Source organism: Primulina huaijiensis, chromosome 18, assembly GCF_012295235.1.
Source record: "Primulina huaijiensis isolate GDHJ02 chromosome 18, ASM1229523v2, whole genome shotgun sequence".
NCBI classification, from domain to species: Eukaryota; Viridiplantae; Streptophyta; class Magnoliopsida; order Lamiales; family Gesneriaceae; genus Primulina; species Primulina huaijiensis.
The window spans coordinates 7,238,299-7,255,949 of NC_133323.1; the positions used below are offsets into that span (position 1 = coordinate 7,238,299).

At 33.1% G+C, this 17,651-nt stretch overlaps 1 protein-coding gene across 1 annotated transcript; it reads left to right on the forward strand.

Moving 5' to 3' along the window:
- The first annotated feature begins 1,432 nt into the window (after nucleotides 1-1,432).
- LOC140964777 (protein JINGUBANG) lies at nucleotides 1,433-2,917 on the forward strand. The gene has a single exon (XM_073424711.1). The coding sequence runs from the start codon at nucleotides 1,485-1,487 to the stop codon at nucleotides 2,754-2,756; it is 1,272 nt and encodes a 423-aa protein (XP_073280812.1). The 5' UTR covers nucleotides 1,433-1,484; the 3' UTR covers nucleotides 2,757-2,917.
- Nucleotides 2,918-17,651: the final 14,734 nt, after the last annotated feature.

A 17,651-nucleotide genomic window follows, 5' to 3' on the forward strand; every position in this document is an offset into this window, starting at 1 on the left:
ATTCTATTTAGGTCATATCTAAAAAATAATTATTTTTTATGTCAAAAGTATTAATTTTTACTGTAAATATAAGCATGATTGGATCTATGCATGTAACACAGGTGCATCGATGCGCTAGCGTGAATTAATCAAGTCATTCCAACCATATATAGCCATCCATGTCTTCAATATTTATTTGGTAAAATGTGTAAATGATTAAAATCATCACCTAGTTAAACATTTTGATACAGAATAAATTGAGAGAGGCATCTATAATTCGATAATAAGCCATAACATCACTTGTCACACCATTTTTATTATCATAAATTGGATAATCAAACAGGAATTAAAATAATTTCCAACTTTTAAAAATTATTAACATCAACACATAACTCTCACACCGAGAATGTTTAGCCACAAAACTGAGTAGTCAACTATAAATTCGATATTTAAAGACCAAAATCATCATATATTGTCTTGAAATCTCTAATTGGCATCTAGATCATAATCTAATATATATCATCCGGATATCCGTCATTTGAGTGTTCATGCAATAGTAGAGTCAAAATTCTTGTATTTTTTTACAATATGTTTTTTTTTTAATCGAGTATGCAATACGAAAATCGAACAAACGAGCTTCGAATATCAATTAAAATGGGAAAATTTTTCGTGAACATGGATTGCTAGTTTAAAGAAATAGGGAATGTTATTGGAGAAGTTGGTGAAAAATCCCTAATCAAAATATTTATTTAGGTTCATTCCCTATCCACAAAATTGTCGTACTATGTCATACAAAATGTGGTACATTGCATGTGAAAATATGGTACACTTCATGTGAAAATATGGTACTAAAAAAGTACCCAGGAACTGAACACAAAAAAATCGACGGCTTGGGAATGTTATTTGCTTAGTAAGAGCCAACTGGGTATTTGTTTCGACTCGGCGATTATTCCAATCACACAACTTCGACGGACTTTTAAAAATGTAAGCACGAAATTACGTTATTAACCTTCACCAGCCAGTACTCCTTCACTCGAAATTCTAGTTTTCTTCACTTATAATACAAGGGTGTTTTTGTATCTTCATTCATAGATATTATCGAACATGCAAATTGAAACACATAACTAAACGTATATTCATTTTTTTTGCCTTTTTCAATTTTATTTTCATTACTAGAAGAAAAAAGAACTTGAAAAAACAAGATATATAGTTGTTTCTTTATATGGAGATGGATTGCAAAATACTTGAATATAGTCTAAGAAAATATAAAAATATTTTTTGTGTGAATCAAGACGGTAAAAAAAATTTAGTCTAGCAAAAAATAAATACATATACAACTTCGTTGATATGAATTTAAAAATAAATCTTTCCTAATAAAATTGACATTTTAAAAAATAATAATAATAATTCCATAAACAGTCATCATCTATATAAGCAACCCATTCTTCCTCCATCTTTTCTGTATCCACTCCTAAAATTCTCTCCTTTTCTCTACGGCCGGCGGAATGAAGCTCCGATTATGGCTATCTACATGTTCCTCCGCCTCCACCGCCACCGCCCCAACGCTGCCAAAAACTCCATTCTCCGACACAGCAAGCAGTAGCTGTTCTGATATTCTAACACACTCCTCTATTTCATCAGCAACCAGCCTTCAGAGCAACCTCTCCCTATTAACACTCCCCTCTGTTCCATCTCTCGAGAAACTCTGCCTGTCACCGGATAACTCAGCTCCCTCCGCCGCTGCTCGCTTTCTGTTCTCGCTGCAACCCAGCCGGGCATACATCAATTTCCTAATACTCCACAATAATCTCCTTTACACCGCCTCCGGAAACGAGATTAATGTCTTTGAAATCATAGACAACACCCTTGTCGACACTTTCAACGGAGAAAAAAACTCATCCGGTTCTGTGAAATCCATCGCGTTTTCGAATGGGAAAGTCTTCACTGCTCACCAAGACTGCAAAATCCGCGTCTGGAAGATGAATATGTACAAACAACACAAGCTTATTGCGATTCTACCGACGCTGGAAGATCGTCTCCGGAACTTCATTTTACCGCAGAATTATCTAAAAGTGCGACGGCACAAGAAATGCCTCTGGATCGAACACCATGACGCCGTTTCGGGACTCGCGGAAAATGAAAACCGCGTGCTCTCCATTTCTTGGGATAAAAGCTTGAAAATCTGGCAACCCCACAGCTTCCGATGCTTGGAATCGATCAACAAAGCCCACGATGACGCCATTAACGCCGTTGCTGTATCAAATGAAGGTTTGATCTACACGGGTTCTGCAGATAAGCGGATCAAAGTATGGGGAAAGGCAACCGGGGAGAAGAAACATGGACTGATAGCTACTTTAGAGAAGCATAAATCTGCGGTGAATGCATTGGCGTTGAGCCTCGACGGGTCGGTTCTTTTCTCCGGGTCGTGCGACAGGTCCATTTTGGTATGGGAAAGAGAGGATAGCGCCAATCACATGGCGGTGACTGGTGCGCTGAGGGGTCACCGGAAGGCCATACTCTCTTTGATGAATGTTCAGGATTTGCTGTTGAGTGGCTCGGCTGATCGGACGGTGAGGATTTGGCGGCAGGGTTACGACGGGAAGTACTGCTGTTTGACAGTGCTGGAAGGACACCAGACTCCGGTGAGGTCTCTGTCGGCGGTGGCCGTAACGCCGCCGGCGGGGGGTGGCGGGGAAGGGGCGGTAAAGGTGTTCAGCGGAAGCTTTGATGGAGAGATTAAAGTGTGGCAAGTTGAAGTGTCGAATGTAAATAGTTAATCAGTGAATTAAGGGAATATGAATTTTGATAATCCCTTAACTATTTTAATTTTGAATTTAATTTCATTGAAATTTGAGTTTTTACTTAGAAAAAGTTGATGTAAAATGTATTAATTATTGTGGAAATTGTAAAAATTATGGAAATTGTAGCTTAAAAATAAAAATATATGCCCAACTAATTGTCGTACCTAATTCTTTGATTTTATTAGTATATTAAATCGGACTGTTGTCAGTGTAAGTAGTCACTTGCCCAACGGAAGACTATGGTTATATTGAAGCTATTGCTGCAACCATCAAAAACACTCTGGCAGCTCATGGCCATCTAAAGCTAGAACATATTTTGCGCACGGCGAACGGAGTTGCACACTCATTAGCTTTTTTTGCTATTTCATCTCCCTCACTTTTTGTGTGGAAGTTTGGGGATTTTCTTATTTGGTTAGTAAAGCTTGTAATGAAGGATTTGTTAAGGTCTGAATAAAATTACAAGTTTTCTTGTCAAAAAAAATCAAAATTCATTGAAAATTAAACTATAGTTTTCTTGCAATATATTTAGTCATGAGGATTAAACTAAATGTGTTTTATGCGTAATAAGTGTTTCGAAAATTGTTCTATAAAAAAAATTTATAACTACTACTATTTTATAATCAAACGTTTAACTTTGTTTATTTAATATTATTATCTTTTCAAAATTGATCTTCGGTCATCTAACATAAGTTTCTCCTTAAAAATACATATATATCATTGAAAAAATACTTACATGACACTAAATTGATAAAACATTCGATACCACATCATCAATATGGTAAAATAGAATCAAAAGTAAAAAATAAAATAAAATTTACAAGTTTAAAGATCCAAATTTGTTAATTAGAAGACCAATCTCAAAAGATGCCAACCTAGAGAATCATTTTATAAGTTTTTTTCTAATAAGAATCGTTTTATTATATATTATTTCTATTTTCCATGATAAGGATCAATTGATCATAAAATCAATGAGTGTATCAGAAGTTAGTGTTATGGTCGGTGTTGTCAACACAAGCGCACAACACAGCAGCGGAAATTAATTATTAACACACAAATATAATTTTAATAAATAAACACCAGTTTTAAATTATGCACAAGTACGAATACTTGTGCAATGCCTCATGGCAAAAAATTCACTAGAAAATATGTAAATCGTTTACACCAAAACAATACTAGTGAAAATAACAAAACTAAATTCCTTGATACTCTAAGGAATAAAATTATGCATCAAAAACACAAATCAAATCTAGATGCATAAAATAAAAACGTGTTGCTTAAAACCAAACGAAACCACTCTTCGATCAACACTCTGCGTTATTGTTGTTATTCAAGTGTTGGCAACACCAATCGGCAACACAGTGAATCTGTGAATCAATCACCCAAATTCTTCACATGAAAATCTTCAATATCTGAACTCTATGTGTGTTCAGAAAAATCCAGCAACTTTCTTGCGCTGCAAAGTGATCACCCGATCACACAAAAAACGTCTCATCAAAATAGACTCGGCTCTTGTATTTTTCTTCTATGTATGCGCTCCTCTGCCGACCTCACGAAAGAGTCAAACCAAAAGGCTCACACGAAAAGCTCCTACAAAAGTGATCACCGATCACATAAAATTGCAGAGCAAATATATGTTGGACTTCTTGTGATTTTCTTCTCAATGAAAAGGTCTTTGTCCAACTTTCTCTCTACAACTCTATTCTCTCTCTCTTTGCCACTCCTCTACGGCTGTAAGGCTATGCATACTTATATCCATGGCTTGACCTAAAAGTTATCCCATAGAAGAATCCTAGAAAATATAGAAACAAGATTTTCATTAGATATAAAACTCTTTTAAACAAAGATAAAATATCTTAGAGATAAAAATCATATTAAAAACAATTCTTATAATATCTAGAGATAAATCAAGCAAGATATTATTCTCTAGAAATAAATCAAGCACAATCTCATAATCNGAGCGCATAAAAAATGAATGGATTCCGCTCAAAGCCTGTCAAAAACTGGCTGACGGGAAAATCAAGAGAATTGTTCTTTCTTTTATATTCTTCCTTTTTTGAAAAAATAATAAAGCATATCTTTACCGTTCCCAATGCTCAATCTTGTTCTTTTTTCTTATTTTATATTCTTTTTCAGGTAATTTTTCTTTTTTGTCCCTCCAAAATATTCACACATGTACATATATTTTTATTTTATTTTTTAATAGGAAACTCACAATAATTATCTATACAGAATAGCCTACGAACTCTGTCATCAAGTAAATCAACTTTAAAAAATGTTATATATATATATATATATATATAACATTTTTTAAAGTTGATTTACTTGATGACAGAGTTCGTAGGCTATTCTGTATAGATAATTATTGTGATATATATATATATATATAAACATTACGTAGTTTGAAATTTTTTGAAATTAAAATAAAACAAAAGCAACATTGGTTTAATACAAAATACTAATTTTACTCTGTGTGTTTTTTTATATATATATATATTTACGGTCAAAGAATATTAAATATCGCTGAATTACAAGTTTAAAAGTGATTGGATCAATAGGACAAATCCAATTAACGTGGATTTCGTTGTCAATCGATCGTTAATTACCTACGAGACAACGTTAAATGCCAAAGCACGAGTCATAATCATGTGATAATGTGCAATTATAAAATAATTAATGCCGTTTTACGCCTTTTTTAACCCCAAAAAATTCATCATCGTCGAAGAAAAATCAATTAAAAAAGAATAGAAAGACAAATCAAAGCTTTGCCAATCACATTCAATTACTTGTACTTTAACCTCGCTGATCTTTTTTTTTTTTTTACAAATGTATCTTGGTTTTATCCTAACACCCGTATTCTCGTTATGAGACTTTCTCGGTTTTTTAAATAGGCTTCCATAAATTTTAATCTTTTAAATATAACAACTAAATTTTTTTACTTTAGAATACATGCAAATCATTAATATACTAAACTAATTGTCAATATAGATGACCAAATTTTTTTTTTTTTTTAACTTCAGAAGACATGCATATCATTAATAATATTTTAAAAAATAACAACTAAACTAATTATCAACATAGATGACCAAAATCGTAAATAAACAAATATACATAAACGAATTTTAAATTTTCACTAATATGTACAATATATTTGTTCTTGTTGAAAAATTATTTAAAAATGTGAAAAATATTTGTGTTGAAAATGTGAATGTTGAATGTTGAAAATTAGGTAAAATTAGTTGTTGAATATTGAAAATTAGTGTGTGATGATGTAGGTAATGATGTATTTTATTTTTGGATTATTTGTAAAAAATTTCTATAAATAGATCTCTCATTTGTGAAGAAAATCACAATTGAGTTGAGAGAAAAATATTATAAAGTGTGTAGTGTGATAATTTTGAGAGTTTGAGATTTTTACTTTTTACCGTAAATTTTTACTTTTTCACAACATGTTATCAGCACGAAGCTCTAAAAGTCCTCCATATTTTTCCAAGCTCCGAAACAGAAGAAAATGTAACAAAAGTAATAATATTTATTTTATTATTTATTTATTTATTGTTTATATATTTAATATATAATATAATGTTATTATTAGAAATAATAAAAATAATTTTTTCAAAAACTTGTTATAAATCCTGGGAGGATGTTAAGACGACATCCCACACTCCCGGTAAGGGATACGACAAGTATAAAAGCCTATAAGGTTTTTAAACAAAATAACTTATGACACCTAATTATAATAATGTGATATGATATACATAATTATTTAAATATGACTAATATTATATACACCATATTATTACCATAAAATTATACAAATACATACATTTATTTTCTTATACACCAACGGTAATAAACGGTAACAAAACGGCTAGTTTTTGCTCTATAAATACAATCTCACAAATACATTCAATCACTCCAACTTTCTCTTCTTCTCTAAAAATTATTCTTCATCAAATTTTCGAAGAAAAAAAGAAGATGGCTTTCACGAGGTTATTTTTAATTATTTTGGTTATCATACTCACCAGTCTTGTATTTATCGGAGAATATCCTCCTCGTGTGTTTTCTTTATTTTTACGAATACTTGTACTTGTTGTTTATCCATTACTTTGTATTGCAATATTCATTAACTAATAAAATGCATCGTAATTTTTAGTACCACCATGGCAAACTTGGCAAAGCTCGAATTCATCGCTCTTGATATTACTGGGAAAAACTATATGCCATGGACTCTTGATGTAGAAATGCATCTTGAGTCATTGGGTCTAAGCGAGACCATTAAAGAAAATGGTATATCTTCATCACAAGAAAAAGCAAAAGCTATAATATTTTTACGACGACACCTTGATGAAGGTTTAAAATGTGAATATCTCATCGAAAAAGATCCCATGGCTCTGTGGAAAGGATTAAAAGAGAGATTTGAACATATAAGGGAAGTTATACTTCCGACCGCCCGTGATGAATGGAATATGTTAAGATTCCAAGACTTTAAAAAAGTCAGTGATTACAATTCAGCGATGTATAGAATAATCTCGCAGTTAAAATTTTGTGGACATGAGGTTACAGAATCGGAAATGCTTGAAAAAACATTTTCCACGTTTCACGCATCAAATATAACACTACAGCAACAATATAGAGTGCGTGGATTTGCGAGATATTCTGAACTCATCGCCTGTCTTCTTGTGGCGGAAAAGAACAACGAGCTATTAATGAGAAATCATCAGTCCCGACCCACTGGATCAACAGCATTTCCAGAAGTAAATGCTGTAAGTAAAAATGAATTTAAACCTGGAAACCAAAATCAAATTCAAAGACAAGGTTTTGGTCGAGGTCGAGGTCGAGGTCGAGGTCGTGGACGTGGACGTGGACGAGGAAGTGGTCGTGGTCGTGGACGCGGCCGTGGTTTTGAAAATAATCGAGATAGTTATTTCTATAACTCATCTCAAAATAACGTCCCAAACCATCCACAGAAAAGGCATCAAGAAAACATGAGTGTTAATGAAAATCACTCGAAAAGATTTGAAAGTTCTTGTTTCAGATGCGGTACTCCAGGACATTGGTCTCGTATTTGTCGAGCCCCTGAGCATCTTTGCAAACTTTATAAAGAATCGATAAAGGGGAAAGAAAAGGAGACCAACTTCACTGAGCGAAGTGACCGTTTGAGTGATTCAACTCATTTTGATGCTGCTGATTTTATGAATGATTTCTCTGGAAATGATCAATATGTTGGTGGGATAGAAATGAACAATATTGATGCTGCAGATTTTCTCAATGATTTCTCTGAAAATGAACAATATAGTGGTAGAATATAAATGTACAATAATTTATTTTTCATGTATTTATATGATAATGTTTTATTGTACAATTATGATATGTGTTATATTTAAATATGTATTGTCATTAATTTTTTTTCATTGCATATTTTTTGAAGTTCAAATATGGAAAATGCTATGAGCAAAGCTGAAGTTTGCATACCCGATAGTGGTACAACGCACACTATCCTCCGAGATAAAAGATATTTCTTGGAACTAAAACCAACAAAAACAACGGTGAATACAATATCAGGTCCTGTAGACTTGATTAAAGGATGTGGTAAAGCACAATTTTTGTTACCTAATGGTACAAAATTTTTGATCAATGATGCTTTATATTCACCACAATCGAAAAGAAATTTGTTGAGTTTTAATGATATATATTCCCATGGGTATGATACTCAAACAATGAATGAAGGGAATGAGAAATATATGTGTCTTACCACATATAAATCAGGAAAGAAATATGTGATTGAAAAACTACCAATGCTCCCTACTGGATTGCATTATACACATATACGTCCCATTGAATCAAACATGGTAATTGATAATTCTTCAATATTAACCAATTGGCATGATCGATTAGGACATCCTGGTTCAACAATGATGCGAAGAATTATAGAAAATACACATGGTCATCCATTGAAAGACCAGAAGATCTTTCAGAATAATAAGTTTCAATGTAAAGCATGTTCTCTTGGAAAACTTATTATAAGACCATCACCAGCCAAAATCCAAACTGAATCACCAATGTTTCTTGAACGTATTCAGGGTGATATTTGTGGACCAATCCATCCACCATGTGGACCATTCAGATACTTTATGGTATTGATTGATGCCTCCAGCAGATGGTCACATGTATGTTTATTGTCAACTCGAAATGTTGCATTTGCAAGATTACTTGCTCAAATAATAAAATTGAGGAATCAATTTCCCGATTATACAATCAAGAAAATTAGACTTGATAATGCTGGTGAATTTACTTCCCAGACTTTCAATGATTATTGTATGTCTATGGGAATCATTGTTGAGCATCCTGTTGCTCATGTACATACTCAAAATGGATTGGCTGAATCATTGATTAAACGTCTGCAAATGATTGCTAGACCAATGATTATGAAAACAAAGCTCCCTATTTCTATATGGGGACATGCAATTTTACATGCTGCTTCATTAATTCGCATCAGACCAAGTGCATATCATAAATACTCCCCATTGCAGCTTGCATTTGGTAAAGAACCAGACATTTCTCATCTGAGAATTTTTGGATGTATGGTGTATGTGCCTATTGCACCACCTCAACGAAAGAAAATGGGACCTCAAAGAAAGATTGGAATTTATATTGGTTATGATAGTCCATCGATCATTCGATATCTTGAACCACAGACAGGCGACGTGTTCACAGCACGTTTTGCTGATTGTCATTTTAATGAGGAAATCTTCCCAATGTTAGGGGGAGAACAGAAACATACCGAAAAAGAAATTACATGGTATGTATCATCATTGTTACATCTGGATCCAAGAACAAAACAATGTGAAAAAGATGTACAGCAAATTGTGCACTTGCAAAGAATAGCAAATCAAATACCAGATGCATTTGCAGACACAAAAGGGGTAACTAAATCATATATACATGCTGCAAATGCCCCTGCTCGAATTGAAATTCCGAAGAAACAAATTGAAGATAGTCATGATGTCATTAAACGCCTGAAGCGTGGAAGGCCAGTTGGTTCCAAGGATAAAAATCCTCGAAAAAGAAAATTCATAGAGAAACACAATGATCACAAAATAGAGAATGATGTTCCTGAAGAAACACATAATGATCACAAAATAGAGAATGATGTTCCTGAAGAAACACATGATGATGAAAATGTTTTGTCAGAACCACAAACTGACGAGAATCATGAAATCTCTATCAATTATATTAATACTGGAAAAATATGGAACCGAAAAGATATAGAAGAAATTGATGATATATTTTCTTATAATGTGGCAATCGACATCATAAATGATAATGAAGATCATGAACCAAAATCTTTTGGTGAATGTAAAAATCGGCAGGATTGGATAAAATGGAAAGATGCCATCCAGGTTGAATTGGATTCGCTAAATAAACGTAATGTTTTTGGACCTATAGTCCTTACACCTGAAGGTGTAAAACCTGTTGGATACAAATGGGTTTTTATTCGAAAGCGAAATGAGAAAAATGAAATAGTAAGATATAAAGCTCGACTTGTTGCACAAGGTTTTTCTCAAAGGCCTGGAATTGATTATGAAGAAACGTATTCTCCTGTGATGGATGCAATTACGTTTCGGTATTTGATTAGCTTGGCAGTATCTGAAAATTTAGAAATGCGTCTTATGGATGTTGTTACAGCCTACTTATATGGATCACTTGATAGTAATATATATATGAAAATCCCTGAAGGATTTAAGATGCCTGAAGCACAAAGTTCAAAACCCAGAGAATGTTATTCTGTGAAATTACTAAGATCATTATATGGGTTGAAGCAATCCGGCAGAATGTGGTATAATAGGCTAAGTGATCACTTGATGAAAAAGGGATATGTAAATAATTCAATATGCCCTTGTGTTTTCATTAAGAAAACAACATCCGGATGCGTAATTATTGCTGTATATGTTGATGATTTAAACATCATTGGAACAAATAAGGAAATTCAAGAAGTTGTGTCATACTTGAAAGAAGAATTTGAAATGAAGGATCTTGGAAAAACCAAGTATTGTCTGGGTTTACAAATTGAACAAAAAGAATGTGGAATATTTGTTCACCAGACAAATTATACAGAAAAGATCCTTAAACGTTTTAATATGGACAAATCAAATCCTTTAAGTACTCCAATGGTTGTTAGATCATTAAACATAGAAAAGGATCCATTCCGTCCATGTGAAGATGATGAAGATATTCTTGGTCCAGAAGTACCATATCTAAGTGCTATCGGTGCCCTTATGTATCTTACAAATTGTACAAGGCCTGATATATCTTTTGCCGTAAATTTATTGGCAAGATTTAGCACATATCCAACAAAGAGACATTGGAACGGAATTAAACATATATTCCGTTATCTACGAGGAACGACAGACTTGGGACTTTTGTATTCAAAAGATGCTAATCCAAGTATAATTGGTTATGCCGATGCTGGATACTTATCTGATCCACACAAAGCACGTTCTCAAACTGGATATGTATTTACTCGTGGAGGCACTGCAATTTCTTGGCGTTCACAGAAACAAACACTTGTAACAACTTCATCAAATCATGCCGAGATTATTGCACTACATGAAGCAAGCCGTGAATGTGTGTGGTTAAAATCAATGACTCAACATATCCAAATCTCATGCGGATTATCATTCGACGAGAAGCCTGTGATACTATATGAAGATAATGCTGCATGTGTTGCTCAAATGAAAGAAGGATACATAAAAAGCGACAGAACTAAACATATTCCTCCTAAGTTCTTCGCATTCACCAAGGAGCTTGAGAAGAATAAATGTATTGATGTTCGTCACATTCAATCAAGTGAAAACTCATCAGATCTCTTCACAAAGGCACTTCCTACGACAATATTCAGAAAGCACATATATAATATTGGGATGCGCAATCTACGAAATTTGTGAAGAATTGTTCGTGTCAACATGAGGGGGAGTTTACGTGACTGCACTCTTTTTCCCTTACTATGGTTTTTATCCCAATGGGTTTTTCCTAGTAAGGTTTTTAACGAGGCAGTATAAAAACACGTAATGAAGACAATCATTATGATCATCATCACAATGGGGAGTGTTGAAAAATTATTTAAAAATGTGAAAAATATTTGTGTTGAAAATGTGAATGTTGAATGTTGAAAATTAGGTAAAATTAGGTGTTGAATATTGAAAATTAGTGTGTGATTATGTAGGTAATGACGTATTTTATTTTTGGATTATTTGTAAAAATTTTCTATAAATAGATCTCTCATTTGTGAAGAAAATCACAATTGAGTTGAGAGAAAAATATTATAAAGTGTGTAGTGTGATAATTTTGAGAGTTTGAGATTTTTACTTTTTACCATAAATTTTTATTTTTTCACAACAGTTCTATGTTTTAAAATTTATTAAATTACATAAATCCCTTGAAATTCCGAGTCTACCCTAGCCACTACGAAACAAAACTGATTAATATTCTAGGTAGAAACCTCAAATATTTTATTATTTTATTTTAGATAGAAACGTACATGATGTGAACCATATATCGTAAGGTTAATTTTGTGCTGCCAACAACCATCCCAAATATTCCCCGAATAAACACAATTTGAATTAGACTCGTTTGTACGTTTATTCATTATCAAATCTGATCATTCTCTTTGGAAATTGAATCATATTCTCATTTGAAATTCACTTAGTTACTCATATTTATCGAGACGAAAAATCTCTACCAGATCTTTTAGCGAGTGAATTTTTGATGAAATTATTTCATGACTTACTTTTGCAATAGCCAACGCAACCTGAGCAGTGCCGATACCTGTGTAATTCATCTAGGATTCTGATTGTGTAGAGGCAATCAAAACAGTGAATGTTTTGACCCCGAACGCTCGATGATCTTTCAGATTCAACATATCCTAAAAAAACAATGGCATTCTAGGGATAAATCAGTCGAGTAGATAAGCAAATCAAGCGGCTCATAGCTTATAATTAGCAAGATTCACTCATTCGTGTTATAATCCCATTTGTTTGTTAAGTATTGGTTTTCCTTCTTGGCTTCACGAAATAATTACGAAACAATATTCGAAATTAACACGAGTACCCTTTCTCTTTTCAAAATAAAAAATAAAAAATATTGTTTTTTTTGATAATCTTGTTTTTTATCTTTGTTTTTCAATTTATATATATCTATACTTCTATACTATTATATTAAGTGTGAGGATATCATAATAACTACCTAAAGAGAACAACAAATTTTTTTACAATTCTACCCTTATATGATATTAATATTACACTTTTGTTTTTTTGTTTATTTTTTGTTTTAATTTCAACACACACTTTTATTTTTATATTTATTTTTATTTCAAGAATTCAAATATCAATTTAGTCCTTCCATAATTTGTCAAATTTCACTTTAGTCCATCAATAGTAATAAAAAAGATTGTACACATACGCATCGCGTGTGCATAGTAACTAGTGTATATATATATATATATATATATATAATGATGATATTGAAAATGTGGGTAATTTAACGAAATGGCATGCCACAAAAGTTGGCAAATGCCTGATTTGGTGGAGAAAAGCTGTAAAAGGACAAAACCCTCATTACGTGGAAGCTAAGATTTGCATGTTTCTTTTAGTTCCAACTTGCCAGTGCAAGTTGAAGTACAAAATACGATATTTTCAGTAGCTGAATTTTGGTCACCATTGGCTGTATCTTTTCTTTTCAAAATATAAAACCAAAGCAATATATGGCTAGGACGAAGTGTACGATATCTGGGCCCTCGTGCATGGTCGCGGATATTTGAGTTTTTTTTTTTTGGTTTCTCAATTAGAACTTTCTCGAGTCACATCTTTTTTTTTCCCCCTTTTCAATAATATATATACATATATACTGCCAAAATATATTAAACGCGTGTTTGATTATATATTTATATGTGTTGTGAAAAAGTAAAAATTTACGGTAAAAAAGTAAAAATCTCAAACTCTCAAAATTATCACACTACACACTTTATAATATTTTTCTCTCAACTCAATTGTGATTTTCTTCACAAATGAGAGATCTATTTATAGAAAATTTTTACAAATAATCCAAAAATAAAATACATCATTACCTACATCATCACACACTAATTTTCAATATTCAACACCTAATTTTACCTAATTTTCAACATTCAACATTCACATTTTCAACACAAATATTTAACACATTTTTAAATAATTTTTCAACACTCCCCCTTGTGATGATGATCATAATGATTGTATACATTACGTGTTTTTATACTGCCTCGTTAAAAACCTTACTAGGAAAAACCCATTGGGATAAAAACCATAGTAAGGGAAAAAGAGTGCAGTCACGTAAACTCCCCCTCATGTTGACACGAACAATTCTTCACAAATTTCGTAGATTGCGCATCCCAATATTATATATGTGCTTTCTGAATATTGTCGTAGGAAGTGCCTTTGTGAAGAGATCTGATGAGTTTTCACTTGATTGAATGTGACGAACATCAATACATTTATTCTTCTCAAGCTCCTTGGTGAATGCGAAGAACTTAGGAGGAATATGTTTAGTTCTGTCGCTTTTTATGTATCCTTCTTTCATTTGAGCAACACATGCAGCATTATCTTCATATAGTATCACAGGCTTCTCGTCGAATGATAATCCGCATGAGATTTGGATATGTTGAGTCATTGATTTTAACCACACACATTCACGGCTTGCTTCATGTAGTGCAATAATCTCGGCATGATTTGATGAAGTTGTTACAAGTGTTTGTTTCTGTGAACGCCAAGAAATTGCAGTGCCTCCACGAGTAAATACATATCCAGTTTGAGAACGTGCTTTGTGTGGATCAGATAAGTATCCAGCATCGGCATAACCAATTATACTTGGATTAGCATCTTTTGAATACAAAAGTCCCAAGTCTGTCGTTCCTCGTAGATAACGGAATATATGTTTAATTCCGTTCCAATGTCTCTTTGTTGGATATGTGCTAAATCTTGCCAATAAATTTACGGCAAAAGATATATCAGGCCTTGTACAATTTGTAAGATACATAAGGGCACCGATAGCACTTAGATATGGTACTTCTGGACCAAGAATATCTTCATCATCTTCACATGGACGGAATGGATCCTTTTCTATGTTTAATGATCTAACAACCATTGGAGTACTTAAAGGATTTGATTTGTCCATATTAAAACGTTTAAGGATCTTTTCTGTATAATTTGTCTGGTGAACAAATATTCCACATTCTTTTTGTTCAATTTGTAAACCCAGACAATACTTGGTTTTTCCAAGATCCTTCATTTCAAATTCTTCTTTCAAGTATGACACAACTTCTTGAATTTCCTTATTTGTTCCAATGATGTTTAAATCATCAACATATACAGCAATAATTACGCATCCGGATGTTGTTTTCTTAATGAAAACACAAGGGCATATTGAATTATTTACATATCCCTTTTTCATCAAGTGATCACTTAGCCTATTATACCACATTCTGCCGGATTGCTTCAACCCATATAATGATCTTAGTAATTTCACAGAATAACATTCTCTGGGTTTTGAACTTTGTGCTTCAGGCATCTTAAATCCTTCAGGGATTTTCATATATATATTACTATCAAGTGATCCATATAAGTAGGCTGTAACAACATCCATAAGACGCATTTCTAAATTTTCAGATACTGCCAAGCTAATCAAATACCGAAACGTAATTGCATCCATCACAGGAGAATACGTTTCTTCATAATCAATTCCAGGCCTTTGAGAAAAACCTTGTGCAACAAGTCGAGCTTTATATCTTACTATTTCATTTTTCTCATTTCGCTTTCGAATAAAAACCCATTTGTATCCAACAGGTTTTACACCTTCAGGTGTAAGGACTATAGGTCCAAAAACATTACGTTTATTTAGCGAATCCAATTCAACCTGGATGGCATCTTTCCATTTTATCCAATCCTGCCGATTTTTACATTCACCAAAAGATTTTGGTTCATGATCTTCATTATCATTTATGATGTCGATTGCCACATTATAAGAAAATATATCATCAATTTCTTCTATATCTTTTCGGTTCCATATTTTTCCAGTATTAATATAATTGATAGAGATTTCATGATTCTCGTCAGTTTGTGGTTCTGACAAAACATTTTCATCATCATGTGTTTCTTCAGGAACATCATTCTCTATTTTGTGATCATTATGTGTTTCTTCAGGAACATCATTCTCTATTTTGTGATCATTGTGTTTCTCTATGAATTTTCTTTTTCGAGGATTTTTATCCTTGGAACCAACTGGCCTTCCACGCTTCAGGCGTTTAATGACATCATGACTATCTTCAATTTGTTTCTTCGGAATTTCAATTCGAGCAGGGGCATTTGCAGCATGTATATATGATTTAGTTACCCCTTTTGTGTCTGCAAATGCATCTGGTATTTGATTTGCTATTCTTTGCAAGTGCACAATTTGCTGTACATCTTTTTCACATTGTTTTGTTCTTGGATCCAGATGTAACAATGATGATACATACCATGTAATTTCTTTTTCGGTATGTTTCTGTTCTCCCCCTAACATTGGGAAGATTTCCTCATTAAAATGACAATCAGCAAAACGTGCTGTGAACACGTCGCCTGTCTGTGGTTCAAGATATCGAATGATCGATGGACTATCATAACCAATATAAATTCCAATCTTTCTTTGAGGTCCCATTTTCTTTCGTTGAGGTGGTGCAATAGGCACATACACCATACATCCAAAAATTCTCAGATGAGAAATGTCTGGTTCTTTACCAAATGCAAGCTGCAATGGGGAGTATTTATGATATGCACTTGGTCTGATGCGAATTAATGAAGCAGCATGTAAAATTGCATGTCCCCATATAGAAATAGGGAGCTTTGTTTTCATAATCATTGGTCTAGCAATCATTTGCAGACGTTTAATCAATGATTCAGCCAATCCATTTTGAGTATGTACATGAGCAACAGGATGCTCAACAATGATTCCCATAGACATACAATAATCATTGAAAGTCTGGGAAGTAAATTCACCAGCATTATCAAGTCTAATTTTCTTGATTGTATAATCGGGAAATTGATTCCTCAATTTTATTATTTGAGCAAGTAATCTTGCAAATGCAACATTTCGAGTTGACAATAAACATACATGTGACCATCTGCTGGAGGCATCAATCAATACCATAAAGTATCTGAATGGTCCACATGGTGGATGGATTGGTCCACAAATATCACCCTGAATACGTTCAAGAAACATTGGTGATTCAGTTTGGATTTTGGCTGGTGATGGTCTTATAATAAGTTTTCCAAGAGAACATGCTTTACATTGAAACTTATTATTCTGAAAGATCTTCTGGTCTTTCAATGGATGACCATGTGTATTTTCTATAATTCTTCGCATCATTGTTGAACCAGGATGTCCTAATCGATCATGCCAATTGGTTAATATTGAAGAATTATCAATTACCATGTTTGATTCAATGGGACGTATATGTGTATAATGCAATCCAGTAGGGAGCATTGGTAGTTTTTCAATCACATATTTCTTTCCTGATTTATATGTGGTAAGACACATATATTTCTCATTCCCTTCATTCATTGTTTGAGTATCATACCCATGGGAATATATATCATTAAAACTCAACAAATTTCTTTTCGATTGTGGTGAATATAAAGCATCATTGATCAAAAATTTTGTACCATTAGGTAACAAAAATTGTGCTTTACCACATCCTTTAATCAAGTCTACAGGACCTGATATTGTATTCACCGTTGTTTTTGTTGGTTTTAGTTCCAAGAAATATCTTTTATCTCGGAGGATAGTGTGCGTTGTACCACTATC